The sequence below is a fragment of the Seriola dumerili genome, unplaced genomic scaffold, assembly GCF_002260705.1.
Source record: "Seriola dumerili isolate Sdu_G_001 unplaced genomic scaffold, Sdu_1.0 BDQW01000044.1, whole genome shotgun sequence".
Classification (NCBI taxonomy): Eukaryota; Metazoa; Chordata; class Actinopteri; order Carangiformes; family Carangidae; genus Seriola; species Seriola dumerili.
The window spans coordinates 4,827,677-4,854,330 of NW_019174299.1; the positions used below are offsets into that span (position 1 = coordinate 4,827,677).

A 26,654-nucleotide genomic window follows, 5' to 3' on the forward strand; every position below is an offset into this window, starting at 1 on the left:
CCGCTGTCTCCGACTGTTCTCTAGTAGTTACAATAAACACATGCTCATAGGCAGTGGGGACGATTTGGGTTTGAAGTTTCAATTTTAAACTCCACAACCCAATACAATAATAAAACGTTTAACATTTATTGGATCTGATCTTCTTTTCTCTCATAACCACACAAACTCGATTAGAATCATGTGATCTGCATTTTGCCCTAAAGGTAAAACGGTTACGTTTTTGACAGGAAGCACATGATGTGTGGATATGCATGGAGTAGGCTTACAGCTTAAACCGACGTCCACTATTAACACTGTCATAATAATGTTCATATGAGCTGATAAATAAGGCAGCGTTTGTAAAGGGTAAAGTTCAAAGTAACTCTAAATCTTATTAATCATTGATTTTAGCTTTATAGATCAGTCATTACGCATGAATAAGAAAAGCCTGCCATAAGTTTAATTGATAGAGAGACAAATGAATGTTAATATTGAATGAGCTGACACAAGGGGACAATATACCTCTGTCCAGAATTTATTAGCACATATAGAGGGGTCATGTAGGATCCTGCTGGTCTGCTCAAAAATTGTAATCAGACTGAAGATGTCTGCCTTAAATTTAACCATGAGGTTTCCAAACCAGCTGATAATATCAGAAGCTCAAATCGGATGCTAAAAAACAAAACAAAAAAACAACGTCATTTTGCTGCAGACATCGACGTCTCTGAAGGTAATGGATGACTATGTTTATTAATGTGGACTATTTGATATTATCTCATTCCTGTCATAGAGCCCTGTTGTCCAGAAAACTATTAAAAACACATCAATGAGCCACAGTCACTCAGAGACACTAGTTTGAGTCAATCCTGTAGACACTGTCCTGCTGCTAGTTACTCACCACAGCACCGAATGTGTATTAATCTGCCACTGGAAATAATCCCCAACAATATACATAAAATCCTGTTTGAGTAAGGGTTACAAAAAATACAGTGCTCACTTGTTTCTGGAAATTATTTGGTGTTTTTTTTTTAATATTGAAGCATAAATTTGTGACACATTTAGGAAGCAAAGAAATTTGAGCCGAGAAAGAAAGTACTCATCGTTGGGTATTACCAGATTTATCCTTTGACACTTAAAACTATAGACTTCACGATTAAAACAATTAATCGCTTTTGCCTTTCTCTACATGACACACACACACACACACACACATACACACACACACACACACACACTATCTCTCTCTATGTTTATAGCATTTGCAAAAACAATAACAAAAGGTCTCACACAGTGATGTGTAATTAGTGCTTTTATGAAAACAGTATTTTCTCTTGTATACAACTGCCTTTCACATGACGTAGGCCACAAACTTTAACACTGCAAAGTTGTACTTCACTCACCATTTGGTACACACTAGAGTTATTACTGAAACCTTGAAACCCATCCTGATCTTATATACTGCTATTACAGTAATCCACGTGCAGCACCCTTCATTACTGAACCGCTTTATCATCAGGGAGCCTCGTCGCATTTAACAACTCACTGTAGCCTGCAGTAATTTGCTGGTTGTCTTTGATTGTAGCAATTAGTGTTTAACAACAGTTTACAAGATCAGAAAGTAAAGACAAGAATTGGCAACAAAAAAAGTAATAATGCACAGTGGTCAATAGAAAAGAGGCAACATGCAAATATCTTCAGAAGTCAAACACAATTTGACTAAACACATGATTGTGTGTGAAATATCGCTGAAGCAAATACAACAATTAAAATGTTTAAGAGCATAAGTAAACATACATAAATCTGCAAGTTAATACAATTTATATTTCAAGTTCATTCGTTAGTTGGTAAGTGTAAATACTGTATATTGTCATTTGTCTCCTGAGAGAAATTAAAAGTGCCAAGAGTATCTGGAGAATCAAGTAAGACTAACTATTAGAACATTTGTTCAACCTTCACAATACAACCTGTGGCAATCACTGGCACAGTGTTACATCTGTATTACATCACAGTTAGCACTGAAACATTAATTTGTAAAACAATATTTATCATTTTTTAATCACAGCTAGTCATGCTTAGATTCCTTCTAAGAGCACTTATCAAAGCCTCCGTTAAGTAAGAGCTACTTTTATTAAACTATCCTCATTCTATAAGTTAAAGCCAAATTCAAATGTTAAAAAGTTTCTAGAATTAAAAATACATGATGACGATGAAATGCATCTTTTAAGCAACTTAAATGGGACACCGTCCTGTATGAGAGTTAACAATATTTAAATTCTTTTTTGTAAAGAGTCCCATATCAGTGTGTTTCATGAAGCACAGTCCTCAGTGCCCTGTTTCCAGAGCAATAAGCACTGATAAGACCAGATACTCCCACAGTGTTTCATGGATTCATTATCCAGCTCGAGGCGATTCATTTGCTGAGAGCCGGCATGCCTCTTCATCTCTGATAAACAACATCTTTCTTCCTGCATTGGGAAGTGGCTCAGTGTAAATTGGACCACTTGAGGTCTGGACCGGGAGACCGGCTGGCAGCAGCAGCATCAGTCTGTCTGTCCTCACAGTCAGAGCTCTTTTTCCAAAGCCCTTTGTTGTCAGAATATGCAGCTTCCTATCTGCTTCAGATGAACGTCATGCCATGCCTTTGGCGATGGCCATACGCTCGGACACAGTTTTGATGGGAACTCCTTTGCGGCTCACTTTGACATGGATAAAGAGCGTGGCGGGGGACAGACTGGAACCATCTGCCTTTAATAAGTGAACATGTCGATAACCTGAGAAAAGAGAATACAGCACACACATTACACAGAGCGTGCAGCAGTGCTGGATGTCTTATAATACGTACAGCAGATTTTTATGAGCACCTGTGCGAAGGCTTGTAAACGGTAAAGTGAACTGCCCCACAAAGTCATTTTTGGCCGTGTGGTCATGGTCCTCCACTACGAACCGCACCAGGGCCAGATCAGGGACCTGCAGCTGGAAGCTTAGAGTGCATTCCCACCGTGGGTTAAAACCTGTAGAGGGCGCACAAGAGCTGTAAATAGATCATCCAGTACTGTACCTTTCAAACAAACTAATCATGGCGCTGGACAGGAAAAGCTCCTACAAAAATATGTCAAAGATCTGCGCTGCACAGAATCAGGCACAAAGAAGCTGATGGATATTATGTGTTACCTCCTGCCTTCACGGGCTAAGAAAAAAAAAAGACTATAATGAATAAAAAACATTGCAGCATTACATTATTCTACAGAAATAATTAATCATAAGCTTAAAACATCTCTACAAGTAATAATATAAGGTTTTTACTTTCATGAAATCCCTAAATTACCGTTGTTGTCAATGCGGTGTGTTTTGTCTCGTGTATTATCGATAGCCACCCCATGAATTTCCACCCACACTTGTGGATCCACAATGGAGCTCGCCTTTTCTGTGTTGATTTTTGGCAGCTGCTGTGCGGATATTATCTGTCGAGTAAAATGCAATCAGTCAGTTTTTGCGCATCAAACTCTGGTTGGAAATGTATCAAAATTATATTGTTCATTTTATTTGTACAAACCAAATTTGCAAAGGGCTTTACAGTATATAAGATTGGATGATTTTAAACCCTTGCGGAGAGAAAAAAAAACCTTTAATGGGGGAAAAAAAAAGCTGATAACAGAGGAGAGACCCCTCCTCTAGGATGGAGAGACATGCAATAGATGTGGACAGAAATACTGAAATTAGACTGTGGTTAAACAAGATGACAAGATTGTAAACATACAGTGTGTGAAGATTTGGATCCAGGAAAACAAAGCATTTCAAAATTACATGGTAATACATCAAAAAGCCTAAAACTGTGTTCTGTGTCAGACAAAAACAAACTCCCACATTATATCAAATTATCATTAAGTACCAATAAAACAGTGGCTCTTGATCATTAGCCTCTTTTTAACAGAGATCCTGCTATACTGCCGTTATGAAGACCCTTCATTATGCTGTGATTTTGTGTGTGATTTTAGATAGCATGATGGCGTTCCACAATTAAGGGCGTGACGTGTGACACAACAGCGTTGATGTCTGTCAAGCAAAGCCGGCTCTCACTTTTATACAGATGTTGATCCAGCTCTATGACTTCCTCCGCTCGCAGTTTAAAGGTGGAACAACAACACCCCCCCATTCTGTGTTCATACCTTTTTATACATTCCCACCTTGAACAGGCAGTGTAAAACGGCCAACTGTTACTGAATAGGTTACCACTCACTCTTATAGTCAGTTTGGTGGGGATGTGCCCGGGGCCTCCTCCCGTGATCTCTGGGTTAAAGTTGCACGTGTTGCTGCACAGGAAGCTGGGTTTGAGGACGTATCCACAGCGACCGTTGGGAAGGAAGCGACCCTGGTTCAGGTCCATCTGCTCCCCTGGTGTCTGGAAGTTCAGAGCGACTGCACAGCACAAAGAGGAGAACGGAATCGGTAACACGGCAAAGCCCAATCGCAAACGTGCTAACGGACCGCATTTCAGCATCAGTGAGCATTGAATTACAGTCAATGAATCAGTGGCCAGTGACATCAACGTGCTTTGATGTGGCAGCACTTTGTAGAAATGAAAGTCAGTATAAGAGTTCCTTGGCTCCTACTGACCGCGCAATGTTTTTCAAACGAATTGACGTCATTTGCTGCCATCAGAAAAGCATCGTAGCTTCTAGGCTGGAGTACTAACCCATCTGGCAGCCACCGTTCCACATTTCCTGAGGATCATAGTTGGATGATTGGAGGCGCTGACCGGAGGGGTAGATCCGGCTCAGCTGCCTGCTGTTGTGTCTTACAAAAAACTTTCCTGCAAATGAAAAAAGAGAAGAAAAAAAAAACACATACCGTGATACACTGGAGGGTTATTATATTTTCTGTAGAATCAGCTGCAGCAAAGCAATGTCATAAAATCTTTTTCGACTCTCTCTATGTAATGTCGAGATGCAACTATTTGCACCGTTGTACCCGAGTCTTTGATGAGCCTGAGGGCTTCACTTTCAGAGAAGGAGGACATTTCATTTGGTGGTTTTTCAGAAGCATTTTCAAAGCCACGGAAGGGGACGCTCCTGCAGTACACCACCAGAGCTGACAGCTCAGGGCTCAGTTTACAAGATACCTGGAGAGGGCAAATGCAAACATACAAGGCAATTGGTGGATTATCTACAAAACATTCGGCTTCCCAGGCTTAATGACGGGTCTTCATGAACTGACCTTTGCTGGATCCTTCTTGGGTGTGTTCTTATTGCTGCTCGCTAGTTCGTCTTCAGAGCTAGAGGAGAAGCTGGCACAGCTGCCTGTCTTGCCCAGCTGGCCAAGGTGAGGAATCTGCTTCTTCCCTTTTACCAGAATACGCCCCTTCAGGTCCTGCAGCGAAGGTTATTGGAACAAATTACTTAATTAGAAAACCAGACAGCCAGAGGTCTTTGAAAAAGGATCCAGCTATGTGTGTGTGTGTGTGTGTGTGTGTGTGTGTGTGTGTGTGTGTGTGTGTGTGTGTGTGTTTTGTACCTCGGGAGATGGCAGATCTTTCAGCGGGCTGTCACCAAGGGGCTTTGTGAGCAATTTGCTGCCGAGGATGGTGCGGAGGTGTCTGGCCATCACAGCCTGCTGCTCCACAGAACAGTGGTTCTCCAAGGATAGAATTAGAGGGTATGGGGAGGCCTGCAGGGAGGAAACACAGGAAAACTTCTTATGCCAAACCATTAAAATGCAATTAGATCACATAATAGCAAAGCAGGACCTAACAGTGTAATACTATATGTATGTCAAAACCAAAAGACCACAGGGTTGCGTCAGAGCCAAGTATGCAACCATAAGAAGTGCAAGGCCAGATGCTGACTGACTTGTCACTCATTTCTTTATGGTTAAGGAGGAGCAGCGTGCACACTCAGTCATAGCTGAGGATTTACACCAGAAAAAGATAACAAATCAAGTTTCTCTTACCTTGAAGGCGTACTGGGCGATGGTTTCAATTACTTCCTTAAAGGGCACTTTGGAGGTGAGAGTGTGGCCGTGGTAGATGACAGGTTCACCTTTATCTCCATCCCAGCAGTCCAGCTCCACACAGCGACAGCCATTATTCAGAGCCCTGACAGACGACAGACACAAACTTAACATCACGCCACAGGACGATCTTTGCGAGTAGGTTTCTGGAAGGATTAATGAAGAACATGAAGAGCTGTTTGATGGTGTTTGATGGGTCAGTGTCAAAGTACCTGATGTACGGCTCTGTGCTGCTGGCGCTGGTGACTTGGTCCTTGGTAAGGTAGGTGTTGTGCGACGAGGAGATGAAGTAGTGAGCCAGGGGGCGGCTCATGTCTTGATAGACTCTGGCGTGGTCGGGGTTAAACACATCGTTCTCCAGCGACAGCATGTACATGGTGAAACCATTCTGGGTCATGAACAGGTTCGTCTGAGCTGCAATAAATGGCAAAGTGTTTCCGTCAGGTCGCTCATCTTTTAGCAGGTTTACCAGCAAAACCGGAAAGAGTTTTGGTGCGTTCCACTTGAACCGGTCAGTCGGAATTTCTCAATTCATGGTCAGAAATTTCAACCGGTACGCCCCCTGAAGTCGGATTTCTGACACCTACACCTAACTCATAATCCAAGATGGCTGCTCAACAAAAATGGCAGCTGTAGTAATGTAGTTTGTCTGAACTTCTGTCTTATTTGTGTCTCATTAAATCAGTCGTACACAGAGATCTGTCCAACTTCTATTTGTGGACATGCTGTTATGGTGCTTATATGAGGAAAATCCTGTGTCAACTGGTATTGTTAACTATATGAACAATAAGGAAGCAACAACAATAGCAAGCTTCCGGTTTGTTTTACTGGAAAGCATTCAACTTGGGTGTGACATCATTCCCAGCTCCGACATCCAACAGCCAAGGTAAATAGAAGGCCTCATTTAATTAAAGGGTTTAAACAACATAAAACAGGACAAGGGTCGATGGTTGACAATCTAAGCCATGAGAAGGTTTATACTAAATCGCAGCTTCCTTTTCTCACAGGAATTGAGCTTAGGAACAAACAAAGTCATGTTTATTATTTATTTTGACATAATTAATTCTAAGCTGTTTGTCTCATTGTTGTGGTTGTTGTTTCTGTACTGCACTTCACTTGGCAGTCTACCAGTGCTGAAATCATTGCACACACTAGCTCCTTTATTCTATTTTTTACAATTTATAATAGTTATGTTTTCCAGATATGTACTTTTATATTATTTTCTTAATTTAAGAAAATTATGCATTTCTTGTTTTTATATTCAAATCAAATTCAAAGATTCTCTCTTACTCGACCGGACAGTCATCAAATCTTCCACTCATTTAGTTATAACAACCTCTTCCTTAAAGTGTGATTATGCAAAATATGAGAAAACAAATAATATAGTCTTCCACTAACAGTTTACAGTTGAACTCGTAATGCACCATTGCTCAAATCAATGCACTATTTGGCTTTGCTACAGCCTTCCTTTATTTTGATTACTTGGTCTGGTATGACCTAGGAACATTATTGACATTACGACTTTTGGTAGTAGTTTCGCATTTAGCATTATCTCAACAGTCATTAACCTGCTGACTGCAGATTTGTTTGTTATTATTTACTGTAGGTTGAAGAAATATATAAAACCTTTTTGGCCTTTTGTCTCAGTGATCATAGTTCATCTTTTATGTCTGTCTGTGAATGTTCTCATTCGTCCAGGTCATTGTTATCTCTCTCTCAAATTAAATCGAAGGCAACTGGACTTGTATTTGGCTGTGGAAGACGTTTCGCCTCTTATCCAAGCGGCTTCATCAGTTCAACTAAAACTACCATCAACTACCATCTTCAACTGATGAAGCCGCTTGGATAAGAGGCGAAACGTCTTCCACAGCCAAATACAAGTCCAGTTGCCTTCGATTTAATTTGAGAGAGAGATATCTTTTATGTCTTTTTTTTCATAAATCGCATAAAAATACATGTATATAAATATAAATATATTCTGTTAATCATGAATTTCCCCTGGGAGAAAATAAAGTATCTATCTATCTATCTATCTATCTATCTATCTATCTATCTATCTATCTATCTATCTATCTATCTATCTGATAAAAGCTTTCATGGGGTTAAGCTAAATCACTATTTCGTCAGTCGGCAGACGGCAGCTAGAGGGACATTCAGTGTTTATATTAAAATGTTGTGGGTTCTTCCTTCCAGTCCTTTAATGACTGTTTACAGGACCTACCCCAGTCATTGAGCTCATAGGTGTGTATGAGGCTCTGAGCATGATTCAGCGAGGCGTCCTCGCCTTGGTCTCCCAGGAAGTCGCGCAGCTCAGCAGTGGAGAGCACACAACCATTACTCGAATAGTGCCTGAACACGGCATCCAGCTCGGGCCGTCGCAGCAGCTCCCTGCAGAACTCCTCTATCTCTATATGATCTAGACGGCCATCGCCGGATCGGTCACACCTCTGGGACACAGAGGAGAGTGATGAGTTAAAGAAAGTCTAACAACAAATCGAACACACAGAGAGAAAGATAGACACATATCAAACACAGTCTGTTTTTGTTTTGGGAGTGTTTCATATTCCCTGCGGGGAAAGCATCTCCATAATAATTCAATCCATCTGTGCACACTTACATTAAAAAAATATGGCTCTCTAAGGAGGGTCAGTATTTGGAAATTGCATCGGGAAGGAGCATAAAAAACAACTATTCAGCTGTAATAGAGAGCTGGGGGACATAGCAGGCGGTAATCCCCCACAATAAAGAAATAACTGGCTCTTGATTTGTTGTGGGGAAGATAAGAAGGAGGGGATAAAGATGAAGGAAGAGGGGGTGGGGGGGTGGCGGCTTGCCGCTGGCTTGGTAATTGAACACAGACTCCAGAGTGTCAGTGGAGCGACAGTGATACCACCCTAACTAAGCAGAAGTGTGACCAGCTCTACATCTCTGTGCTTCTCCTCTCTGTCTTCTGACACTCGCACGCTCGTTCAGAATTCAGCTCATATGAATGACAAATTGCACTGATGTTGTACAGGCACTACAAACTAACACGACCCTGACCTTGAATAAACAGCGGGCATACTGCTCACTCAGGTCAATGTTGATCATCTGCAGCAGCCGTTTGACTTCATCGTAGCTCATCTTGCCGTCTTGGTTCTGATCCGCTCGCCTCAGGTAGCCTCGGATCCAAGTGCAGAGAGTTAAGGAATAAAAACCAGACTAAGACTTCAGACTTTAGTTTTTGGCTTCATGAAGTGCAGCGATGCACACAGATCTTACACATAGTGGGATTATGCATCCGTATGTGTGTGTTGTCGTCTAGGAGAGACATCACACACTCTTTGCTCTGTCGTATTGTGGCATTTCATTTATCGTATGATCGTACGTTATGTGCCAGTCAAATCTTTGACTCTGTACCTGTGACTAAGGGGTGTACTAATAAACATTTACCCTAATGTGTGCAAGCAGAAAGAAAAGTGACATTTAAAGGACAACTTTTACACATCAGTCTGTTTACAGTTGCTGGGGAGTACTACTGCACACGTGAATAAAAGTTGCATTGTGGGTAATGTAGGCATTATCTCTGATTCTACTGCCTCAGTTTTGATCCTTTTTTAAAAAAAAAAAAAAATAGTTAAAGGAGTGCCATGCTTAAACGGTGGAGTACTCTTTTAAATCAGGTGCTTTCCATAATTCAGGTTCAAAAATTTCACACATGGACAGTTTCACTTTGCACTAAACTATAAACAAATCAAAATGCAGATGTTTGGCCCCATATAGTGAAAGGCATAATCCACCGTCTGTCGATGCCAACGTTGTTTAACACTGTGATCTGATAGCTCCAAAAGCCAAGAGTTAAAACTGTTGCCTCAAAATCTCTTGAAATGAATCAAATGATAAGTTGTTTGTTTGTTCAGAGAGATGCATTCACACTTTTAATAACACCTCTTGTTTCTGTGCAGGTAGAATGCAATTATCCCTTTAGACAAAAGCATCTGCCAAATGGATATAATATAATGTCACTGTGTGAAAGAGTCAATAGCAACAACAGACTAATTTTACTCCACTGTGCAACACAGAGAGCCCACACCGTCACACTTTAAAATGTGCAAGATAAACATCACCTAAGCTACTGACAGTCTACAGAATGAAACATTATAAACAAGATGACATGACTGCATTTGACAAGATAATGTCCCTGATGATTTATATGTTCACAAAGCTAAAATGTTTCAGAAGTAAAGAGAGGAGGAGGGATTATCTTTATGTTATACTCTGCTTGATACCTACACTACACATATTATCCTCTGGCTATGAGGGATTGTAATTAACAGTGATAGTCCTGCTATATTTAGAGAGAGCATTTTTATCAAGTCATTACTGATCACCTTAGCTATGCTGTGGACGTGGGACGGCACATGTGACAGCGGAGTCAGTCGACATAGCAATGCTGCCTCAGCTACGCTATATTTATTCACTATAGTTATTTTAACATATTGGGAATTGGGCAGGATATTGGTCCAGTTTCTCCTTCTGAGTCATGTTGGCCACTCGCTCCTTTAACGTGCGGAGCCCTCGCACCCAGCGCTGGGCTTCAACCTCACAGGGGCACATCAGGTCCAGGCTCTTCCTGGCTCCCCTGAAGACCACTGTGAAGCACCGGTTATCCGGCACAGACCCGGACAGCCGCCTCAGCGCCTCGGACTGGCAGCCTTCGCGCACACACTCCACCTCTGTCACTGCGACTGGGAGAGGAAAAGAGAAGAAGAGAGTTATGGCTAAAAACGTTCTTGTGTTGTTGGGCTTTGGCTGGACAACAGCTCATGGAGGCAGAGCGGCTAAAGGTCAAATGTGAGGTGTTTTTTAGGGAATCATAAATCCCACCAAGGACAGCGTCATAGCAATGTGATTGTAAAATATAACACGCCATATAGTTGAACTATCCACTGAACAGGGTTCTCAACAGGATAAATTTAACCTGCAGCTTTATGACTTTAACAGCGCACAAACTGACCAGCAAGTGAAAGCTGGACCTTCTGTTTGTGCCTGTCATCCCATCAGCCATTAAGCCTGTTATTTTTTCATAAAAAGCAACTTCACTGCCTCATCCTGCCTTTGTGTCTGCATTTGGGTCCTTTCCTCTTGTGTTCTTGGCTTCAGTCATAACAGGACATATTATATATTGTTTGAAAGCTCTAGGTCTCCTGATTCTGTTTGTGCAAAGTATTTTAGGATGCCTATATCACAGACCCCACCCCTCTACATTAAAGTGTTTGGCACATATATGGTACTAGTACTGCAGGCTTTATTATCCCAAAAATGCCAAAAACTAAACTTTGTTTCTGCTTCTGTAACTTGGTCCAGTATCTCTTATACTCATTCAGATTTTTTGGTTGTAAAATTTAAAGAGTTACCTTTCAAAGGAGACCTGGGTTGTGACTATAATCTGAAGCGCTGAAGAAGTGTAACCTTTTATTTTTTCGGTACATTATTTTCAGGCTTCTGAACAAAAAATGGGAGCATCTGGCTACAGGTTAAGCACATATAAAGTTGTGTATATTAGCATGCTAACATTTACAACATTTAACGTTTTGCAGGTATTTATTCATAAACCGAAACAGAGTTGCAACTTTTAGTCAATCAATCTATAAGTTGACGGAAAGAAAATGAACTCTTTTGAGCATTGATTACTTGTTTCGCTAATTCTTCAAACAAAAAAAAAAACAAACTAATATTTGCTGGTTCCAGCTTCTCAAATGCGGCGACTTAATTTTGTTTATTTATGATACATGACAGTAATTCATTTATTTATTTCGTTTTGGGCTGTTGTCCGGAGAAAAGCTATTTAAAGATATCTCCAGGAAGATGTGATGGATTTTCACTATGTTTTGATGCTTCATAGATTAAATGATTAATGAAAGAGTAATCAAAACAATAATTGTTTTTGTTGATTAAGCGCTGATGAAACAATTCTTAGTTTCAGCCGTAAACCAAAGGTAAAGATTTCAATTTTCATCTGATGATGATGGTGCTGGATTAAAACTCAAGAGGATTCATCCTCTTAGGACCATGAATGTCTGTAGCACATTAATCCATCCAGCAGTGGTTCAGAGTTTGACTTCCCTGTCGGTTACTGAACAGTTTTCAGCCTTCCTGTGTCTGCTAAAGGAGAATCATTCTTTGAAAGGACTGGGCACCACCATGCAAATATATATACATCCTCTAATGGGAGGTTTTGTGTGGGTCTGATTTTGTCTGAGGAGTCAGAGTCCAAAAAGGGGTGTGAAATACAACTGTGTGATCTGTTTATCTCATATTTGCAGAGCTGTGAGTCCGGGCAACACTTGCTGCCCAGAAGCGACAGCCAAACACACACACACACACACACACACACACACACACACACTGGCTCCTAACTGATCCTGACACAACAAGTTTGTTGTGCACAGGAGCTCGTCTGTTTCTGCTCTGGGATGCCTGCAGTGTGGCGATCACTCTGTCAGGCAATAAGCAACGTCTGCTCTGACAATAGCCTCATTCTTTTGCTGGAGGTCGTAAAAGCCTCTGCTGTCCACCTCTTCAAAATTACTCCACATTCCTCCTTTTGTTTTCTATCCCAGAGCCACGACAAAAGTAACATGTATGTGTGTCCATGGGTAGAGAGGAACAGCAGAAATGCTAAGTGCCGTACTCGATGCCAAGTATCTCTGAGCATGAGACACTGAACTGCAGGTGTCAGATCACACTGGACCTGGAGAAGAGCTTGGAAAAGAGGAACCGAGCCAAGACTCCACCCAGGGCTGTCACACACACACACACACACACACACACACACACACACACACACACACACACACACACACACACACACACACACACATATATACTCAGCAGCCTGCCCATGTGGCATTATCAGTCCCTGTCTGCAAAAATCATGACCCTGTGCTCTCACAGCTTGTTGTCATCATTGTAAGAAGTGTTACACGCTGCAACTCGACCACTCTGTCTATTTCTGGCACGGCTGCAGCACAATCAAGACAGCCTTCACCACCCACTGACCCACAAAACTTGCCCACCGACCCACCCGCCCGCTCCGTTAAGGCTAGCGGGGGTTAGCATTAGGGAGACTGATCGCCTGCTGACACGTTTCCACCTTTAACCCCCTTTCACTAAATCGACATTACAAAACAAGATTTAGCTGGAAACATTTGAAATGCAATGTAAATGTAAGATTAAATAAATCTTTTAATCTCTTTGTTTAAATAAGGAAAATATGAGGCAGTGAAAAGCCTCGGCTGAGGTTACAAGAGCTTATTTGTTCCTCTTAAACCACCATCTTCTCAGCATGTATATCATTGTAGGCTGTCTTCCTGTTTTATTTGCTCTTCCTGACATTTGTTTCCCTGTAATTTAGGCCACTGGTGTAACTCTGAGAGGCTGTAACAGTGAGCACTAACAAGATATGTGTCCTACACCTGGATGCAACTTCCCACCACAGCTGGAACAGGACGTAAAGTTTAAATCAATTGGTGCAGTTAGACATGAATAATGCGTGAGTCCTGAAAGGACATACAATGTAAATCAAGTTCTTCTGTCACCACGACTTCCTCACTGAGAACAAATGTGCATTTACACTTTAATTATTAGCCTCATGCCTGATGCCTTAAATACTCCAGAGGGGGAAATATAACATCACCAATTACTCTCACAAAACAGCATTTAAACAGCTTGTCATTTTAATCTAGGAAAACTAATCTTGTGTTTCACATTGTATTAATACAGGGTTTACCATTATCAGACTTAGTCTAAGGGCCTAATGAATGAATGGAAAAAACTATGCTGAGAGAGAGGGGGGATAATGAATCGGACAGAATATAAGAAACATGCACAATAACAAATAAGGAATGAAAAAATAAAGGTTGTCTAATATTTGAGGACGGGACGATGTTCATTACATCACATATTCTTTTTGAACAGAGAGAGTACAAGTGTAACTATGGTCATGCCATTAAGCTTTGTTTTCAGCCTTAATGTTGCTAGGCTAGCAAGTGTTTGTAGTTTCTGCTCATAGGCCTACAGCCCTAAAAGTGTTTCATGAGCCCAGTGTAACCTGAAGGTGTGTCTGAAGGCTGGTGTTAAATAAAATGACTGACAACAAGTTCATAGCGTCTCGTCATCTTGGCTGCAGAAATGAACCAGGGAGAAAATCTGTCCAACAGCTAAGAATTAAAGTTGTCACAGATGATGAGCTCAAAAAGACTGAAAGACGTTTAGTGTCAGAGAAAATTATTCTGAGAGAGGAATGAGATCTGGTTAGTGGCTACACCCACTGAGAGAGTGAGCTGTCCAAAGAACTATTGGTAAATAGCCTGTTACATTGTCAAAGATCTCCTGCGAGGATGAGAAAATCTAGTTCAAATCCAGTGTTATTTTGTATGGTGCACAGTGCGATCCCTTACGAAACTGCGAAGGATTACTTCAACAGTGAACATATTTGTTTCACTTTTCTTCTTGGAAAAGGTAACAGTACAAAATGGTGTGAAAATGCAATTTTTAGTCTCAATTTCTTTTTGCCCACTGGAAACCTAAGGAAAAGTCATCTAAGTTATAGATGCACAAGTGAATGGGAAAACATTTTCACTGTGCACTTTCAGCCGACTGTAAGCCCGAGCACTAGTGAAGCAAACTGCATTTAAAACCTGTGTTGGTTTCTTCCTAATTTTTGTTTCTGTTTTCTGATGGAAACCATTAAACTCTCCTTGTTTTGCATTGTTTCCCCTTTTTCTTCCCGTGTAGAAATTTAAACAGGAGGAAAAAGAAATTCTTGTCACTGCTAAGGAATAGGCATCGATGTGCTTCCTCCTACACCAACAACGTTTTCACGCGTTCTCCTACATGCCCCTCATTCACCCCAAAAAATGAGCGTCAGTTCAGCCAAATTATTAATGAATCTAAATTTCCCACTGACAGTGAGGTCTGTGGATTATTCCAAGTGGGAGAAAACTTTCTGTTTTGTTAGGCAGGTGCGTAGGAACAGGATGAGGATCCAAAGTGGCAATCAAAAAAGCCATTTGCCTGATGAAGGTCTAGGACAGAAACGTGGCAATAAATTGTTTGCTGCAAGCTAGACAGTGTGCGGGATTTTTTGATTACCACTTTGGATACAAGTCACCTGAAAATCTTTTCTGTGAAGGCACAGCATTATATGGTTTTTCAGATGTAATTTTGTGCTTTAAGCACCACTAACAAAATCCCATTCAGCTCCACTGAAACCAGGGTGGTGGAAAAAGTCTCAGCAGCTGAGATTTCAAAAACTTGGCAAATAAAGCTGAAACTATTTGCTATGGCTTCACACCACCAGGGCTAAGTAGGAATATTTTTGTGCAAATTTGGGTGACCTGACCATTTGATGTATTTCGTGCCTTCTAATTCATCTTTGACCAGATTTGTAAATCATGTATACAAAAAGAGCTTAGAAAAAGATTAGAAAAAAAAATAAGACAGGATATCTTCCACAGTTCACTCTCTGTACACTGTGGGAACTGATGTCATTACTGAGCTCATACCAACTTCACCTTCTGAATCATACGTTACATGTCACCTCAGCACAGCAGAAGTGAGCCAGCATATTGTCTCTGTCCCTTCACAAGTCTACGTATATGTTTGTTTTGAAATCGTACATAAATCAGACACGATCAGTAGTCAGTCAGGCTGCGAACCCACGATTATTCTCTTCGCTCACCAAGGAAACAAGCAAACCCTTTAACGTTGATGAAAGTATATGAAGTAGAGCCAAGATAAAACAGCTCAACAACTCTAAACAATAAACAGGCTGAATGGTTGCACTGACTCACATCCTGGTATGTAGTGGACTGGACTGCAAGGCCTGCCTGTCCTTAGATGTGTTTCCCTCCAGGCAAAGATCTTTTTCTCCATATCTGATGTTGCTTAAGTTTCCTCTCTTTTCATCACAGAAGAGTAATTGCAATGCATGAATGCTCTCACTTTCGCTGCTCAGTAAACCACCTCACTTCTCATAACTAACTCCCTTTTGGTCCTTTGCCTCTTTTCCTTAAAACCCTCCCTCCTGAGTCTCCTCAAACCAGGCCACACACAATCTGAGCTCTGTTTACCGCACCTCCACGACCTTAAAGCCAAGTTTCAATCACACTCACACGTCTGCTGGGCTTTGGCTTTGCGGGAGCTCTTGGTGGACTCGCACCACACGGTGAGTCCGTCCTCCAGCAGCCGCAGGTTTCGGCTCTTCTGCCACCTCGGGGAGCGAACTTTCACCATGTTGCAGCCCTGCATCATCGTGCGTATGTCCTCGTTGTCCAGGAGCCCTGGTGAATGAGCACACACAATGACACAAAATGGGAAGTTTTTTTAATGTAAAAATAAAGTGTTATTCAGTTTCACAACGTGTCACTACATCATCACGGAGTTCAGTTTGACTTTGTAATGAGGTTCATCAGAAGGTCATAACTGCCCATCTTTCCTGACTATCTTGTGACAATGATGTCGATATTACAGAAAAACACATACAAAATTACAAGATTTATTTGATCCTGTGAGTCAGGTTAACATCAGAGACCAAGGTGTGATACATCTGCTTATTAAAATACCACTTCACCAAACTTCAAGATTGTTTTTCCCTGACTAACTCTCATTCAACAGCAACATTTCCCTGAAAACAAACCTTGCTGGCTGACCTCACATATATAGTCAACACCTTTCTGCTTATACCCTAAACCTGAATTTGTGTTTTATATACAAACCTTGGAGAAAATGACCAGTGATTTAGACAAAGTGTGCGGCATTAAGCTGTCAGGGACCGTCTTGAAAAGTGACTTAACAAAGTGTGTTTTCTTCCAGTCTAGACTTCAGAAAAATGACTGTAAGTTCACACTGAGACGTAACTCAGTAATGATAATTTGTAGATTTATGTCTCTCTTGGGGCAGGAGCAGGCCAGCAGGCAGCAGAAAAGGAGGCTGTTAAACTAGTTGCAGTATGGAAAGTGTTTTTCTGGCTGTATTGTTCCTGCTAGTTCTTCCTAACTGTTCCAATCAATGGAAATTGAATCAAAAATTACTCAAGCACAGTTTCTTAGAAAAACGCAGACCCTCAGAACGGAGGCATGCATCATCGTTTGTTGTGAGCACTGAAAGGATCGAGGGGTGTTATGGGGGAAAATAAAAGATGAAGGCGTAAGTTTAAGGGATGTATAGACATGGTGAATACATAATACAGGTTTAAATTGAGAGTAAGTTGAAGCTGAGGTGTTTGGATTCACTGCAACACAGAGATGAAAACAAGTAACAATGCACTGTTTGCTGCATGAGTTATATCTGGTAAAAAAGAAGAAGAGAAAGAAAGGTTTTATGATCACAAAGCCACATGTTTGCGCAAGAAATTCTTTTGAATTTACAAGTACAAAGCCATGAACTACATTCAGCTGAGTTCAGCTTCACAATCCTGAGGGTTTTTTATATCATTGTACTGAATATTTTTGGGTTTTGGACGGTTGATTGGAGAAAACCAACAGTCCAAATGTCCCGTTGGCATCTGGGAAATCATGTTTTTTTTTTTTTACACTTCTCTGACATTTTATCGACGAAACTTACTTGATTAATGGTGAAAATAATCGACAGATTAATCGACAATGAACAAAATCGTTAGTCGCGGCTCTAGTGTAAAGCTACTGCTGACTTTGGACTGTAGAAAGTTTACACAGCCGTTTCTCTGACTCCAGCTCTAATGGTTCAAACATGACAGATCCACAGAGGGCTCACGGTACAATCCAATACTGTCGAGTGGACATTTCTGCATGTACAGACGTTACGAGGGCAAACCTACATCAGTGTACAAACCAGAGGCAAACATGCAATGATCTAAAACTCGCTCAACTTTTTCTGAATATTACAGAAATATTTTTTGTAGAGGTTTGGACTTCTTCAGGCTGAAACTACGATTTTCATTATCAATTAATCAGGCAATTATTTTCTGGAACAATTTATTAATCAGTTGGTAATAAAATGAAAAAAACAATAAAACTGTGAACAATGCCCATGTCCAGCAACTTAAGTGATTAATTACTGGATATTTTATTACTATCTTAATGAACAAGCTTTTTCTTATGTAATTATTTCAATGAATTTACTGCTACATCTTCAACTTGTTTTGTATTTTTGGTCATTTTTGCATTTATGTGACAGCCAGCAGGAGTTTTCAGCAAATTAGTGGAGAGTGGCTGACAATATAACAATGGTCTCCTGCCAAGATTGATCAGGGACAGGTACACATAATTATAAAATAATGAGTATGAAAACATTCAAACATTCAGGCTCAAAACTGGTGCGAAGGTTTTGAATAATGCAAATTCACGTTTTGCATGATGGTGTAAAATGTGTCACAAAATGTACTGCTAAAATAATGTCACGAGTAAGTATTAAAAACTACAAATCTGTGTTACAGCAAACTGCTTTGAAGCTTATGACAGAATAATGCGACCACAGTTTTACAGTACAAGTATCAATAAAGGACACAGAGCTATTTGTCACAGAGTGGTGCAGGGAATGTGGCAGGAAGGGCATATATGTGAAAGTTATACTGAAAACAAAAAAGTCCCAGAGAACCTACAGCGCCCGAGAAAGATGCCCTGGCTTCGCTGTGGGCACTTCAGTATGTCGAGGTGTATGTTAGATCTTCTTTGCGATCTCTAGTTGGTTACATCCATAATCCTTTGGTGTTTCTCCATCGCATGTATAACAGCAACCAGAGGTTAATGTGCTGGGCCAACAAAGCACCTGTGTTGGCTTGTGGGGTGAGCCCTTTGTTCAGTTTTCTCTCTCTTTGCCACCCTGCTGCAGCAGCACCTTTGGGGCGCTTGATAGTTGCTTTTCATTCATTTATTCATCTACTTCAATTACTATTCATGCAGTAAACTTCTACCTTGGCGCTGTGTCCATTATTATGTGTGGTGTTTGAGCCAGTCGTAATTGGAACGAGCTCCCATCGTTATGTTACAGCTGGATCTGACACCGAACATAATAATGGACACAGCACTGGGGTAGAAGTTTACTGCATGAATATTTATCTATTATATATAGGCACAGCCCACAAGCCAGCACAGGTGCTTGTCAATCAGCTGGAAACAGGAAACATCAAAACAAAACGGGATGTAATGGCTTCCTTTGCTGGGATAAATGGGTCCTCTCACGTAGCTGTTATCACTTTATCTTTCCAAGGAGAAGTACAAACAAACTCTTAGTCTTGTCAAATTATTCAGACACTGTTGGAGTACTTTCTTTATTTTTCCCCTAGTTCAGTCCACATACTGTCAGTGCCAAATGGCTGACAGAGTTCCTTAGAGGGCCCCCAAAGCTACAGTACTACAGACACTGTTCCCACCCCCCATCCTCCCACCCCACCCCCACCCCCAACCAGAAACTGGGTGCAGCTGAGACTTTCTCCCCATTAGGATCGAACACAAAGAAATCCCCCTTCCAGCCCTCCATCCATAACAACCATGTTTTCCCTAGCTGTTACCACATGCAAGGCATTCCCACACGCAGAGCACAAGGACCTGATTAACTGCAGGTCATTGGCCATGCTATGCTGCCCAAAAAGCCTTAACTGCCTCTGACTCAACCCACTGCTCCACTTTATCATTGACTCTCCAGCCTCGACCACATTCTTGCTCTCCTACCTGCATCGTTTCAAAATCTAACCGGGACAGAGCAAGAGAGAACAAGTCTGCAAGCATGGGCAAATCCACAGTTTACCACAGTTCATTTAAACAGAAGCACATTCACATTTTGATACACTGCATGCTCGTGAAAGCCTCTTCATAAGTGTGTAAATGAAGGGACGGGCATGATTCTTCAAGCTTGAGCGCTGCACCCTGTTTTCTTTTCATCGTCTCCTGCAGAAAATCTGGTTGACATCCACTTCATCACATGGTCAAAGCCCTGCATGCCAACTAGCTAGCAACCATGCTGATGTATTCTAATGCAAACATTGCAACACAGCACAGAGGGAAAAATAGAGAAGCAGCAGAATTAGCAATGTTAGAGAGGGAAGAAAGTTAAACCAAGAGCCTACAGCCATGCTAGCAGATCTGTGAGGCTGTACCTAGGCAGAGAGATACTTTGAGTTAAATGCTAATGTCAACATGCTAACACGCTAATAATGCTTACATCTTGATGTTTAGCAGTTAAAATGTTTATAATTTACCATCTGAGTTTAGTGAGTTAGCATGCTAACATTTGCTAAGTAGCACTAAACACAAAGTACAGCTGAGGCTGATGAAAATGTCATTAGTTTTGAAGGTATTTGGTCCTAAACTAACCTACCAGACAAATTAAAAGTTTGATTTAATGATGGTGCTAAATGAAAAGTAAACCACTCTAGCAGCTCTATGACTTTGCACAGCAGTGGTTTGAGCTAAATGCTAACATTAGCATTCAAACATGCTCACAATGGCAAAGCTACTATGTGGATGTTAAGTGGATATAATGTTTACCATGTCCACAATCTTAGCGTGTTAGCATTGTAACATTTGCTAGCTGTACAAAGAAAGTACAGCTGAGGCTGATGGGAATGTTTTGCAGGTATAAGTTGGTCATAAACCAAAGTGCTGGACAGGTATGTATGTTTGTATATAGCCTATGTATGTATGTATATATGTGTAACAATGTCATGACCATAAAGTCAGGAAATCCCAACAGTCAGTACAATTGATCATCTGGGAAACTATAGGTCTGTGCAAAATTTGGTGCCAATCCATCCAGTCAATGTTGAGATATTTCACAAGAGAGAAAGGTTTGACCTGGTGATTGTGCTACCGGAAAGTAGGACTCATCTTCTGGCGACCATGAATGTATGTGCAAAATCTTACTGGAAATACATCTCATTGTTACTGAGCCATTTCAGACTGGACAAAAGTGGTGAACCGACCAACAGACCGACATTGCCGTTTCTAAAGCATCTCACTAGCATGGCTGAAGAACTGCAAAACTGTTAAATAACAAACAGCTCCATGTGTGAACAACTGACTCAAAACAAGAAGGAAAAAGGGGCCTCTGCTGGATCGGCAGTGAGAAAACAATAAACACTCTAATGAAACCCATAAGGCATATTTCTCCAAGGGTATTATCAACACATGTGAGCAGCGGAGGAGCCTCCAAGACAAGAGGAAGATCAAAAAGAAAATAACCATATCAGCTGGTCAGTAATAGATTGTGCCTGCATGAGTCCTCTTCACTCAGGCTCACACATACCAGCTCCTCCCGGGTCACGGTTCACGTTTCTCTCAGGATAACAACTGTCACAAGAGCGAGCTGGCGAGATCATACACTTGCATAAAGATAGACAAGTTAAGGTGTCGTTAATATGAAATGGTAGATGGGCCAATTAAAGTTTCTCAATTCTGTAGCACAGCTGTCCCCAGGAGACGGCAAGTAGGGCAGTCCAGTCTGCATCTCTTAATACAAGGCCCACTGTGTTGAAGGTAATTTGGAGTTGTGACTCTCAGCGGCATCGGCTGATCTGAGAACAGATGCCACAGAAAAAGGATTAGAAGCACACTGAGTGTTATTTTGAAATGCAGAATTAGAGCCAATTACAGATTTTTTTTTGGGGACAGCGCAGAGCTGAACATGAAAGCCATGCAGCCTCTTTGTATTCACTTGGAAATAAGCAGCTCTCAGTCATTCACTCTCTTTGTCTTTCATAATAAATGATGCATCATTTATTTGCTCATTAATTAACAAGATATGACCACACAGAGAGGAGCCCATAAACACAATGAGAACACAGCTATCACAACTTTAATATCTGGATTGTGAAATAATTACCATTGTTAATGAGATAGTTATAAATTGAACATTTAACTTCTATAATTTCACCTAAATAAAAGACATAAATACATATTAAACAAATGTATGACCCTGAATTATAAGTTGCATCTGACTTATCTTATTTGGAAGCCAAACATATTTAGTTGCTGAGATTCCTCCTCTGGCTCCTGAGGTTGGCAGATTCAAAAATATTCAGCAGGAAACCAGATTGTGTGAGTTGTTAGGTTTGGTAAAAGAGCAAACTGCAAACTGAGCAAACCTCTTTTCTTTTGAACTGTTCAAACTACGATGATTTAAATATTCTGGTGTACAGATGTTCAAAAACAGGAATGCTTCTTTGATTTTGATGCGTTACATTTTGCTAGGTAAAAGTCAGAAAAGTAGGGGAAGAGGCAGTTTTCTAAAGAATTGTAATCATACGGTGCATGTTGTGTTAGTTATTCATGAATTTTAGTTGTACACATGAAGGACTACAAATCTAATATTCTTTTAAATTTTTCTTTTCTTGTCAAAACCAGATATGTAGAAAAGTCACTTTGCAACAAACTAGGTCTACACATTTCATAAAGGTGACAAATGCAGAAATAACAATAAATCACTGTAATGTACAATGCACAATGTAATTACTCAAAAGGAAATTAGACATATTCACCAACTAGTGAGTCAGAGAAAGAAATGCACAGTGTGCTAGAGAACATAGTGATGTTAATTACTTATGTTTGGGCTCAAGAGATCCCACAGAGCTTATTAACAATTTGTAATACAACTCCAATCGGACATTTAGATACACTCATTTGGGATTTAGGAGGGTTAGTGCTGCTAAAAAGATCTGTTACCAATCACAGACACAGAGCATATAAAAATCCATTGTATGTAACCGTGTGTAAATGGTTGTGTTAATGTGTTAATTTGGTTGTCTCTATTTTTGGCTCTTTGTGTTGTTTGAAAATGCACATGCAGGATTCTGGATCTGGTTTTATGTGAATTTGTGGTGTCTTGTAAGCACGTGTGGGATGTACACATTTGTATTCAATAAAGACCGCAGGCATTCATTCATACATTTTAGCAAAAACAGCTGATGTTGACTGTTTCCCAAAGCAAATACACTCATCCTATAGGTGCAATCTGTGGACTCCTACACTAGCTCCAGTCCAAACCCACAGAAACAAGTCATGGGTGTTGTTTGCTTAAATCCAAAGCATACACAGTCTAGCTGTTTGTTTTAACAAGAAACCAACTGCTGTGTCCCACTGTCACAGAGCTCCAGAGTTAACAGCACTGCCGACAGCCTCGGACTCTCTCTGAAATCAAATCCACAACCCCCCCCCCCCCCCCCCCCCCCCCCCCCCCCCCCCCCCGGGGAGGTCTGTGGCGACTATAATTATCAATGTGCACCTTTCTGATTCCGACATGGATTATCTGAAAACTAACAAATCTCAGACTCACAGGCCACATTCATCTCTGAGAAAAAGGCTTAAAGTAAGTGAGAAATATTTAAAGAAATAAGTGGGACTAGTCCTGTGACACCACATGACACCAAATCCCTGAACTCACGCTTTTCTTTTCTATGTGGCAGAACTATGTGCTGTTTTCCATCTGATGTGGGATTAAAAAACACGGCTGAGACACGGTGGGTTGAAGGCCACTCCACTGATTTATAACGACACATGGCAGTAAAGGGTCAGGGGTGGGGTGGTGACCTCACTGGCTTCATTATTCAGTATTAGCAGGATGCTCAAATATAGCATTGACAGTTGCGCGTTACATTTTCAGGCAGAGAGATACAGTTTCATAACTCTAGCAACAGTAATGCTTAAACAAGTGTCTGCATAGTGTCAGAGTTTTGGCATAATCTGCTGTGTCAAAGCCGGAGTCTGGATCCCAGCACACATACACACACTGCTGTAAAAGCATTACAGAGCAGGAGTTCAGCTCTCCTGAATTAAATGTTTGAAGCAGGAATTTTACCTGAAGGCCAAACTGAACACTGATAACCTGTTACAGAAAAGAAATAGGCAACAGATATATTAAAGTTGTTTAAGTAAAGTGATTATTTATTAGAACATTTCGGGAGTTAGTATATTTGTTTAAAAAGCTTTTTTCAATTTTTTTTTATGTCATGCTGATTACTTAACATAATATAAGGCTGAAGAGCATGAGAAAAATACCTGAATTTAATACTAAATTACTCGCTGCGTACACATTTTACAGTTGTTTGGTACAAATGGGTCAAATGACATCCACAGCATCAACAGTGATCCAGAGTCTTTTCAGAGATTCTGACAGGTGCTGTGTCTCTGCTCAGCAGGTGTCTATTTTGGGGCAAGGTGTGACTGTTGCTTAAGAGGGCTTGTGTGAAGGGGCAGTGTAGGACTGACAGGGAGTAGGCTGCATGGGGTGGGAATGGGGCCTGAATCACACCAGCGACCCAATGAACTGCTAGGCTTTTCATAAACACATGATCACTTCTTGCACACCCACACACACACACACACACAAACACACACACACACACACACACACACACACACACACACACACACAGAACTCCGTTTGGTGTGTCAGTGTGTGAGCTGTCATTTTCTGATGATTAAGAGCAAACTCATGTCAGTTTAAATGAAAGCTGCTGGACATCTGTCTTACAGTGTTTTCTCTAGAAATACACTCCATGACTTAATCTTTGAAGTTAGGGTAAAATGAGGTAACTTGGTCACAAGCACCAGCCAGACAATAAATACAACTCTCAGTTTTAAATCATACAAACAATATCCATCAGATAAGCAACTGAGTCTTTACAGTAAGAAAAGGAAAATGCAAAATTCGAACAATACTTACACAAATGTTATATCCAGGGTCCTGATTACACAAAATACAAAAATGTCATGATAAAAGCCTTTTTTTTATCACTACTAAGAGGTATCACTTTAACTCCATGCTGTTTTTTTATGTGAATATTAAAAACACTATGGACCTATGGTGTGGTGATATAACAAAGATTACAAAGTTTGACTAAGCCCTTGTGAACTCAGATAAGTTCATATCAAGAACGTCAAGTGAACCCTGAGGCAAATACCACAGGAGAGAAACGCCACAGATACACATTCACCGAACGTCTTTATATTAATCTGACTGTGTTTCTCGGGCTGGTGGAGGTTGTTCGCTCAACTTGCGCATAAAAGTTCGCAGGCTTCCTTACCGAGCCTCCTGATGGAGTCCGTCGTCTTCTCGGCCACTTTCCTGCTCTGCTCCCTGGGACTGGTGGCCGGTGACTTGCCGCTGCCTAACATTATTGCAACTTACGGAAACTCCAGCGAAAATGAATGCGGGCTACTCAAAGCTTGCCGCGTTGAATCGGGGTCGACAGTGCGAAGTTCGGAGGGTGCAGGTGTCTTCACGCAAACTCGGATTTTGTGCTGCCCCAAAAAGACCCCGACAGTTATTCCTTTTCCACATGTAAAAAGTCCCTCCCCGGCGCGGCGCTCCATGCTCGTGCGTAATATGACTCCAAACAAGGCGCACACTTTACGCACCCCCACCTCCTAGTTGAACACAGGCGAGGTGAATCACATTAAGTCCTCCTGCTTAATATATGCTGACACATTTATTAAACTTCCTCAAAGCTCATTAAACTCTGAGTTGTTCAGCGTTGATCAGATTATTAAAAACACACAGTAAAACGACTCGTGATTTTCTCTTTTCTGCATTAGATTATTTAGGTTATTTTGATAGAGCTCTATGGATCCCTGTGCCTTTGCTCTTCATCAGCATGGAAATCTTCAAAGTTTAAATGCGGTGGAGCAGACATACAGTAGACACTTCTATTTCTCCAGAGCTCCAAGGGAAAGGTGTTTCAGTACAGAAGAATAAATAATCACAAGTCATATTCTCCTCATTAGAATAATCGTGTGCACTGTAAGATTTTGGGCTCATAAAGGTAAAAGCGTGGCATATAAAACATTTGAAGGATAGTATTTCCCCGACTAACACCACCCACCATGTGACACAAACTCCTTTAAGGTAAAAAAAAAAAAAAAGACAACTGAAAACATGACTTATGTTTGTATGAGTACTGATGTCCACTCCTAGGTCATAAGTTGCCAGTTGTCTGACTGCCATTGCATCAGGGTGGCATGTAACAGCTGAAGTCTTTTCATCCAGGCGAGGTTACAAACACATGCGGATACTTGGGCCATTGGCTGTTTCACAGAAAATATGAAAAACAAGTGAGAATGAATACATTTCTTTTCTCTCAAAAAGTACTGGTCACAGAGCAAAGGCAGAAAAAAAACCCTTTGCTACCGTGTCGATGAATTGGAGCACAGCGCCTCCCGTTGGTTGTTTAAAGTAACTGCGTAAATCTCAACAACAACAATCAATTCTGTAACGTCAAATTCATCTTCTAAGGCCGGATGTATGTGCATGCTGTGCAAATGCATCTAAATGCTGATGTGCTGTGTGAGAGAGGAAACTTAGACCCGTTTTTTTTTTTTTTTTTTTTTGTGACTGGATGGAGAGGTGCCCACAGTACCAGAGCACTGGCTGGAAACTCAATTAAGTCTTTGTAATGGAGTTATAACAGAGAGCAGAGCGGGACAGAGCTCAGCTGGGCGGTCCTGTCAGGGAGAGAATAAAATGTGATCATCCTTGATCCACAACCATCCACACATGGGATTGTGAGCATGCACACACACTCAAATAAACAGGTTTGGTGGGGTGGGTGGAGTGTGCTTAAAGTGATATGTTTCTTTCACTCAGTCATTTAATGTAGCTGGTGGATCCAGTGTTAGCCTCTCACTGGTCACATTCTTGGAAAAAAAAAAAAAGAA

At 41.0% G+C, this 26,654-nt stretch overlaps 1 protein-coding gene across 1 annotated transcript; it reads right to left on the minus strand.

Moving 5' to 3' along the window:
- Positions 1-1,272: 1,272 nt before the first annotated feature.
- plcd3 (phospholipase C delta 3) lies at positions 1,273-25,207 on the minus strand. Its single transcript, XM_022739438.1, has 15 exons — positions 25,025-25,207; positions 16,143-16,310; positions 10,484-10,712; positions 9,028-9,157; positions 8,207-8,432; positions 6,198-6,399; positions 5,926-6,070; positions 5,491-5,643; positions 5,194-5,346; positions 4,948-5,098; positions 4,673-4,789; positions 4,217-4,395; positions 3,305-3,440; positions 2,841-2,990; positions 1,273-2,750 (listed from the first exon to the last, which is right to left on the minus strand). Exons 1-15 carry the CDS (start codon positions 25,113-25,115, stop codon positions 2,608-2,610), a joined length of 2,373 nt encoding a protein of 790 aa, XP_022595159.1. The 5' UTR covers positions 25,116-25,207; the 3' UTR covers positions 1,273-2,607.
- Positions 25,208-26,654: the final 1,447 nt, after the last annotated feature.

Excerpts from the sequence above, each read along its gene's own strand:
- plcd3 (XM_022739438.1), bottom strand. The coding sequence starts at position 25,115 with ATGTTAGGCAGCGGCAAGTCACCGGCCACCAGTCCCAGGGAGCAGAGC. Across the intron at positions 10,713-16,142 it reads AGCCAAAGCCCAGCAGACGT|TCGCAGTGACAGAGGTGGAG; the intron begins GTGAGTGTGATT and ends TTCCTCTCCCAG. Across the intron at positions 2,751-2,840 it reads GTTTACAAGCCTTCGCACAG|GTTATCGACATGTTCACTTA; the intron begins GTGCTCATAAAA and ends CTCTTTTCTCAG.